Source organism: Notamacropus eugenii, chromosome 2 (assembly GCF_028372415.1).
Source record: "Notamacropus eugenii isolate mMacEug1 chromosome 2, mMacEug1.pri_v2, whole genome shotgun sequence".
NCBI classification, from domain to species: Eukaryota; Metazoa; Chordata; class Mammalia; order Diprotodontia; family Macropodidae; genus Notamacropus; species Notamacropus eugenii.
The window spans coordinates 286,722,116-286,731,735 of record NC_092873.1 but is presented as its reverse complement, the minus strand read 5'-3'; the positions used below and the strand labels follow the sequence as shown (position 1 = coordinate 286,731,735).

General features: G+C 36.5%; 1 protein-coding gene across 1 annotated transcript in view; it reads right to left on the bottom strand.

The window, feature by feature from the left end:
• Window positions 1-211: 211 nt before the first annotated feature.
• The window catches only part of EEIG2 (EEIG family member 2), an 85,351-nt gene continuing 75,942 nt past the window's right edge, over window positions 212-9,620 (bottom strand). Inside the window, exon 11 of the mRNA XM_072644195.1 lies at window positions 212-4,902. Coding sequence (XP_072500296.1) covers window positions 4,860-4,902 — 43 coding nt within the window. The 3' untranslated portion in view covers window positions 212-4,859. The remainder of the gene's footprint in view (window positions 4,903-9,620) is intronic.

Genomic DNA, 9,620 nt, shown 5'->3' with positions numbered 1-9,620 from the left:
ACTTGGTCTGGAGAGGGCTGGAGTATAGAGCTGAAGAAGTAAAATGATACCGGGGACAACTACTCCATACATTTTTTCTAACAGAATACAAAGAAAGCTCTAGGAAGTAAGATACACCTTGATCTATAAATTTAGACTCCTTTACTTCCCAATTTCAGAGGTAAAGAGGGAACATCTCCCACTCTTTCTTTGTATATTAACATACCCAAACTTTAAGACATGATTTTTATTGAACATTTTTAAAACTCACTTTAACATTATTACAAATACTTTACAATAAAAAAAAAATCAGCCATAAAAAAAGGGGACATTTTCCTGGATTTATCATTGTACAGTTTAAGCAAAAAAATATTATATCTAAATATGAAGGTCATTTTCCATGTATCCAAGCAGAATACTTATGGATTCACTTCATCAAAATACACTACACACATATGTATAGATACTTAGTGATAAATATTTCTACAATTAACCAATAAAGCACATTTACCTCTTTGGGTTTGTCTGTTTCTTTCCACAGACTGAATCAACCTCCAAGAGGAAGGGAACGTTGCCTGTATTCATTTCCAAAAACAACCAAATGGAATAGCTACAAAGTGCCCTGCTCATGTAAAATTTCACCAGTATTTATTGGCAAGATATTTCTGGGTTTTTATAATAGGAGGTAACCACAGAAGTCTGGAAATAAAGTATACATTTTCCCACAGAATTTAAAGCCTTTGCCAGTTTTGATCTCTAAGGAAACTGGCTTAAGACCAGTCAAATATCTACTTTATGCTTGTTGTGTCATCTTATTTAGGAAAATCCTATACATTAGGGGATTTTCCTGGGGTGAACTTTAGGTAGGTTTACTATACGTCCATTTCATACGTGCATTTTAAAAGGTTTAATAGATGGTAGGTACAAACTGGTACCTGAAAACTTTTTGGACACAGTATGTCAGGTCTAAGAGTAAGAGGCTGAGAACTTCTTGTCAAGAATTAACAATAATTTTGTTAAATGGATAAACAAAAATTAACACTGAGTAAAGGTCTTCTTTTTCCTATACTAAGCTATTGAGTTATGTACAGTATCTCATAAACATTAGGGCAGAAGAAAATCAAATTAATGACTCTTTCCATATGAAGCTCCATCCCACAGAAAGAGTACTGGACACACTTGTTATTCCTTGATGGCAAGGAACAATCATTAGATGTTATAAAGATCATGCCAGACTTTGTCAGAAGGAGGTGAACTCCAAGAGCACTTCATAACTGAGAGCAAATTATTGTATTCTAGAGGCCTCACACTTCAGAGTGTTATTACATAATCAGAGCTGTTTAAAAGCTTTTTTAGCTAGCCAGTAAGAACACCAATCCACAATATATTGTCCAAAATCTTATCAGCTTTGAACATGGTTATACCAAGTTTTGCAACTGAGGAAATTCAAAATAGATATTAGAATTCCAAACCTCGGAGTTAGAGATGCTCTTGTTCAGTTCTTTGATTTTACAGACAACCTGATACCCAGAGAGGTGACTGCAAGGCCAGGATCAAAACCCCACGTCACCTGACTCTCCATCTTACTAACACCATATTGACTCAAATGTTTATAATTACTTCTGGATTATATCATTGATTATTTGGAAGACATTAACTGCTATCTTATTTAGGCATGTTTTCATTGGAGGCTGGGGGGATATTTATGACTTTCAAGCTACTCAGGTTAAATTTAAAAGCTCCTGGGTGTTCTTGGAGTCAGAGGACATGGGTCTGAATCCTGGCTCAGACACTGAGTGTGTGACCTTGGGTATGACACCTCTTGGGCCTCAGTTTCCTCATCTATAAAATGAGGTAAATGAACTCTAAGGTTCCTGCCAACTCTCTACATAAAAGCCAAACATTGTTAGAGGAAACCAGTTTGGTTATTAACATTATTACTGGCATGTCCTTGGAATGAGATAAAATGATAAGCTTCAGTGTTTGGGGTCTACACTGTCTCACTAGAATGTGTGTCAGATTAGAAGGAGTAATTCATGCGTTGATTCAGATTTGGGAGAACCACACTTAGCCTTGTGAAAATGGGCATTCTGATTGATCTTTACTGACATACTTCTCATCATCATACTTTCCTTCATCTTTACTAATGTCTTTCTTCAACATTCTGAAATATACTTTTATTCTTTAAGAATATATTAATGCTTTTCTTTGGGACAGAATCAGAAAAAAAGAAAGAAATAATCTCCCTCTTTCAGATTTCAAAAACTTCTTTGGTTGTAAGAATTTGAAATTTGTTTTTTGATATTTAAAAATCTATTAAAATCACAACTAATTCTTAGAATAAGATCTTCTGATTGTAAATCAGAATAAAAATTAGACTTGTGGCTTCAAATATACTTGATGACTACTGTGATGTTCTGAGGCAATGAGCTATAAGTGAATCAAACTAGAAAAGGAATGCAGATGTTTAATCGGACATTAAATAATGCAAAACTTTTTAGCAAGACTGGATTTTTTTTTAAAATCCATGAATGCAATACTAACGGAACATGAAAGAGAAATAAAATGATGTTACAGGCTCTCATTGAATTCAGATCCTAAAGGCACTTACTTGGAAGTGCTTTTTCCCTCTCCTAATTAATGCCTATATTCATTAAACGTTTTCCAACTTTACACTAGACAGTTCCAAAATCAAGATTTGCTGGTATCTGTTGGATTTTTAAAATAAAGATATATTTTTTTAGTCTTCCCATTTCTCTCCACACTTTATTATTATTTTAAACTAGTATTGCACTATGGAAATACATTCTGGCTCTCATACAACGAAGCCAACAGATATAACTCCAATAAAAAATATAACCTAGAAACAATATTTGGGCAATAGAAAAATATGTTTTTCAGTGTTTTGCTATTAAGAAATAGCTCTTTTTAAATGATACTTTTGGCTCTATTAAGTTTATCCTTTACTTTCTTTTTTTACAATGATTTCTATATATACGGGACAGTCTATATGCTGTGTTTACAAATAACTTTTTCTTACTTTTTAAAATAAGCTTTCCTCATTAATTCTCATTGATTGCTTCTCCAAAAGAATTTCTAAATAATGATTAAGGAAACTCAAACCCTAGTCATTCTAAGTACTCTTCAACAAATATTACTTCTTCTTTATTTTTAATCTGCATTGGCAGGGAGAACGTTCATTCCAAGAGTTTCCGAAACTAATGAAATCACAAGCTTAGTTCCACCTGACCCCTTTCACCCCAAAAACCCTAACCCAGCCCAGGCCATGTATTTAAAAATAGCACGGGGCCAAAGCATCATTAAGCAGCTACAGAATGTATGTATTAACAACGGAATACCAGAAAAAAAAAGCTAAGCCCCAACATTTGCTGTTATAACTGCTCCAAACCTCTAAACTAGGTTACAAATAAAACTGGAATATTAAAAATTGTTCTCATTTAAATAAATACTATAATTTCTCCCTAATTTAGTCTAAATGAAAATATTTTTGTAAAAAGTTCTATTTGCAGACATATTGATGCAATGCCTTTCTTGAACGCAGCATGTCAGATCTGAGAGCTAATGGGCTGGGAATTACTCATCAAGAATTAATATTGTTACAGTGATTAAATGATCCAGAAAGAAAAGCATGAAATTCTTTCACATGTACACTGCAGTATCAACCTTCCTCCTCACATCCCATGGATAAGTGGAAGGGGGCTACATGGTCTCCACATTCTTTGACATGGTTTTCCTTAGCTTCCTTTTCTCAAGGCACCTTTGGGCATGGTTAAGGACAAAATTTAGTACCTAACTGCAGAGGGCTGACAGAAGAAACAAATCGACATCATCAATGCCAAACAGCAATTGGTCTGTTTTGCTCTATCCCATGCCAGACTGGATCCATTTCCCAGGCTCACACAGAGCTGAGCTTGTGTGCCAAAGGCCACTCTGGCTTCACCGAGATGACAATTTTACTTTCAGTCCTCTGAGATTTTGCGCCTAAAAACAGCAGACTGTATCATTCTGTGAGTTAAGTGAATGCCTAGCTGGGACAAGGTGACTACTGGTGACCTAATATACTGGATGTTAAACTTTGAAGCTTACCTGGAAACACTTCCAGAGTGGCAGTGCCTGTAGCTTTTCCATAGCTATTAGCGAATAGGAGCAATGCTATGTACAAGAATTCTGTTTGACGGTGCTAATCCCACTCAGTCATCTCAACTTTTATGTACTTGTTTCCGGGCCCTGCAGGTGTATTTATATTTGACAAATTTAGGAGCAATAAATGGTTTATATATTTAGATCACAGAGAAGCATTTTCCCTATTAGCATAGATACATATTTTAAAGCAAGTAATGCTTGAAAAAGGGATGGCAATTTGGTAGTGATATTTTAGGTAGTCTATAGGAAGAGTTCCTTGAAAAAACCTCTATTAATATAGGAAGAACTTATAAATTTGCATTCTAACAATCTGTTTAAAAAAAAGGGCTTTCACCTTAAAGCCAAATTCCAAACATAGTAATCATCACTGATTGTGAATATAGAAATGACACTTAAAATATAGAGCAATTTTTTCCTTTCCAAGACAGGATGTTTTCTAAGTAGGAAGCAAATATTTCACTAATATGTACATTTGCAACTTATGCCTACACATGGCCCTCACTGTGTAATGTAATAGTGCCTTCTACTCCCCATGCTGAAGTGTCCTGTCACGGAACAAGAGGCACTTTGAGATGAACAAGACAAACCAATGTTCATTTTCCTTTTTTACAGAAGAAATCATTTCATCTTGCTCTGTGTACTTTCTCACAAGAATTTGAGAAAAAGGACCCGAAAGCCCAAGTATCAGCATCTGAGATCCACAGGAAAGTTCCGCTCTAGCGTTTTATCACGACTTGTTCATATGCGCCAGATCCCACTCTGAAACAACAGCACAAAAACAAGATTTTAAATCTAGAGCCCAAAGTTTGGAATTTATCAGGGAACTGTGGTTAATTAATTAGGGAATTTTAGCAAGGAATAATGGTTAAAAACAAACAATTCCATATTACATGCATTTTGAGAGGAACCTAACTTAGGCCAGTCCCCTAGTAGTTTAGGTTTGCTCTTAGAACAAAACTAGACACTTCTATGTCATTTAATTGTTAAAAAAAAAAAAAAAAGCAATTCACTTAACCATATCAGGAGAAAGATATTTAATGAGAATAGTCAGTAAAAACACCTTGAGTTGATTCAACTAGGTGAAACTCCCTTGTCCAAGTCACCCATTGTAATCTACTAGCCAAATCTATGAGAACACAACCCTTTCTCCCCTGTACCCAGTACCAGCAGGTGAATAACTAAGGTCCAAAGTCTGAGTTTAGGCCACAGAGCCAACCAAGTCACAAGGAATGTTTCAATACTTTTAAAGGACAAACTTCCTTAATCTGCATGGGGGAAAGCAGTAAAACGTAGTTCCCATCACAACATGTTTTTATGATGAATATTAAATATTTCATGAAAATAAGGCATGCAAAATAAACAATTAGTGGATTTATGTGTTTAAATTTCTACCAATTTCTACTACCTTAATTCCAGGTTCTCATTATATTAGACTACTGTAAGAGCAGGCCAGGTAGCTGCTTCTCCCCTTGGCTTCTTTCCTTTCCAAACCATCCTTCATATTACTGAAAGAATCTTAGTTCAAGGGGTAGGAGAAGTGAGGCTGGTGACCTTGCACCATCATTTCTCTGATGGCATGGTCTTCTTCGGCAACGAAGGATGAATACAACAACAAGAAGATAGTATCATAGTTTTAGAGTTGAAAGGGCCCTTAAAAGGTCATCTAGAACATCATTTCACAAATGAGGAAACTGAAGCCCAGTGAGATTAAGAGACTTGCTCAAGGCCACACAAAGAATGACAGTCAGGATTTGAACTTGGGTCCTCTGATTCTGAGTACCTAAGTGGTACAGTGGAGAGAGTTCCAGGCCTGGAGTCGGGAAGGACTGAGTTCAAATCCAGCTTCTGACACTTACTAGCTTTGTGACCCCTGGGCAAATCACTTAACCCTGTTTGCCTCAGTTCCTTATCTGTAATGACAAACCACTTTAGCACCTTGGTGAAGAAAACCCCAAATGGGGTCACAAAGAGTCAGATGTGACTGAAACAACAACCGCTTCTGATTCTAAATACAGCAGCCTTTGCACTACACCATGCTGCCTCCAAACACAACTACATCATCTTATGAACAGCAACAACGAGGAACAGTGTAGTGTAGTGGGAAAGCACCAGTGGGAGAATGCAGGCTCCATTCCTTACTAAGTTATGTGAGTACAGGCAAATCAGTTTACTTGGCCATCTGCAAAATGGAGATGATGCTTGTTTTACATACCATACACAGATAGTGCAAGGCTCAAATGAGATAAGCTATGTAAAGGACTTTGTCAACTTTGAAGCATTGTATACTGCTATCTTATTCTCATTTTTTCATATGAGATAGATTTCAACTAGAAATAGTCTTGGGATAAGTGGCTACTCTGCTATTATTGGAAACTTCTTATTCTGTGTAACTTGGAGATGAATATATGGGATAGCAATATCTATGAAAACACTATTTTTTGAGTTTTTATGAATAAATAATCTGCCCAGGCAACTGTGGCAATAGCTCGGTTTGATATGATGGTCTCACACCAGTACAGTTTTTTGGCTGAATTTTTCAGGCTATTTTGAGGTCCATATTTGTAGCGTGTGAGTTTGCCATCTACAGTTCCATAAAAGATGTATAATTCTGATGCCTAATTGTAGCCACTAGGCTATGTCTTGCTGGGCTTCTGAAAGGTGTTAAATTTTTATAGCCTTCACTTTTGGGTTACATAGTCTCCCCCATTTCCTCTCAAAATCTCCTTTGTTCACTAAGTCCAAGATCCTTAAGAATAACCCTCTGTAATTTCTTGTGGCACTGACCTGGCCCTTAATTGACATCATAAATCCTGTTTCCACAAACAAATACACAACTCAGTCAATTTGTTGGATGCTTCTTTGTTGACATTGTTGGTGACTTCATATGGATGTGTTCCATTAAGAGCCCTTCGCTTCCACTGCTGGATTTTACATCATTTCATAGGCTCTAATGAGAGGTAAGTCATTTTCAGTTACATTATACAAATCCAATGATTTGCATCCATGATCACACTTTCCTATTAGTCAGCAAGTGATGTCTGCTTATAACCAAAGTATGTTTTTAGGCTTGTGGACTATTTAATGCAATCTAAAAATGTCTATCCTTTTTAGCATGGAAGTATTAATCTTTTTACACCTGACCTAGATAGAAGGGCCTTGTGTTTTGTTAATATGGTACAGTTTTTTGTTAGAGTGCTTTCTAAATCTGTGATGGCCCATTTTATAATTCTGAAAGGTGTATGTTAAGAATGGTATTGAATAGATGTTACCAATTTTTTTCCCCATTAAGTTTGATTTCAGAATGTCAGTAAGTCTTTTAACCTATCCAACTATAGCCATTTCTCTTTTATCTCAATAATGGGTTTTTTCTTTTTTCTTTTTCCTGTGCTTTCTGTTCCATCTCCTGTTTCAACCTTTAGTATTTTGGGGATAATTTGTTTATTTTTCTCTCTTGTCAAGCTTTCTTTATATTTAATGCATTCTCCAGCACTTCTCTGTTTTGAGTCAACACTGTTCAAAATTTTCTATCACTTTTTCTACGTGTTTATATTCTAAAATGTGTGGTGCCCTTCATATTTTAAAAAAAACCCCCAAAATTGGGGGTAGAAGTAGACTATAAGCTCAATGGGACAATAATAGCCCCCCAAAATTTATGTAATCTCAGGCTGCATGAAAACAATGTGTTCAGAACAAAGTTGGTGACAATTCTATTGTATTCTCTTGTTGACATCACTTCTAGAATGTTATATACCAGAGGTGTCAAATTAATATAGAAACAAAGGCCATTAAACCATACATAAGGATTAATGTGGGCCATATGGTGACGTTTTCGTTTGGTCATTTCAGTTGTGTCTATTTTTTGTTACCTCATTTGGAGTTTTCTTGGCAAAGACACCAGAGTGGTTTGCCATTGTGTTCTCCAGCTCATTTTTACAGATAAGGAACTGAGGCAAACTGGATTAAGTGACTTGCCCAGGGTCACACAGCTAGTAAGTGTCCGAGGCCAGATTTGAACTCATGAAGATGAATCTTCCTGATTTCAGGCCTGGCACACTGTGCCACCTAGCTGCCCCTATACAGTGACTCAGAAAACCACAATAAACATTATCTATGCTGTTATATTTTTATTTATTTTGTTAAATATTTTCCAATGACAGTTTAGTCTGATTTGGGTTCCACTTGGGCCACAATGTGGCCACATGTTTGACACCTCTGTTGTACAGTGTTTGGGAACTACATTTTAGAAAGATCATTTACAATTTGCAGTGTACCTGTAAGTGACTAGGGCAGGCTGACCAATGCCTTTCCCATTGTGTAATGGAATTTAGAGGGTGCCAAAAATTTTAAATGAGATTAAAAGATCATGCAATTAAAAATTTCGTTATATTTATATTTTGACAACATTGAAACTGAGCAAGAATAATTAAATTAGTTACACTAGGAAGCTACCAGATAGTGGTGGCTCTTGGAATAGTCACTCTCTGGGCAGTAATCTCCTCAAGTATAAAACAAGGACTAGATAACCTACAGGTTCTTCTATCTCTAAATCTATGATTCTGCTTTAAACATCTTAAGGTCTTCTTTCCCTCCAGTTCCCCTCCTCCAATCTTTACATAGCTACATACTGGATGGGCCCCTATGTGAGCGGTGGCCTTCAAAGTAATAGTTGGCAGCATCTAGAGTTCTTCCTCGGCAGGGAACAATGTCCTGGGCTCTGCAAAATCCAGCGATTTCTCCCATCACAGAACTGATTTGGAGGAAGGGGGGGTTTCACCCTCTTCACATGAGAGGGCCACTGATCTAGGATCTTTTCTTTCACAGTTAATTTGATTTCTGCTTTCTTCAGATATTGCTTTGTATTGCTTGCCCTGGGCACCAAAGCAACTGGCTCTGTTGCTCAGGGTGGTAAGACAGTTCAAAACTATGAAGACTAGCCAAAGGGACTGAGGATATTTAATTTAGCCTAGAAAAGAGAGGATTTCAGGGGAATGTGATAGCAGTCTTCAAATATTGGAAGATTACTTCCTAGAAGGCAAAACTAAGATGAATGGTTAGAAGTTACAACAAGGCAAAATTTGGCTCAAAATTAAGATGAATTAGAGCTGTCCAGTATGAGGGACTGCTTTGGGAGAAGAGGAGCTCTGTCACTAAAGTTCTTCTGAGGTGGGGTGAATGATCACTTGTGAGGGATGTTGAAGAACAAGTTGGGCCAACTAATTTCTGGGGCTCCTTCTAGCTCTAAGATTATCTGATTTTAATGTTCACATTCCCTAATGTAAGTTCATTTGAAAATTTGCAACATTTTTGCTGTAGTTGTGACCAGTTTCAGCCCATAAGTATTACAAAGTATTTAAAATACTTAAAACAGTCCTGTAAGGCATGTGATATATAAATATTATCTCTCCTTTTCAGATGAAGAAACTGAAATTTAAGGAAGGTAAAGTGACCTCTCCCAGGTTACATAGTCAGTAAGCGAC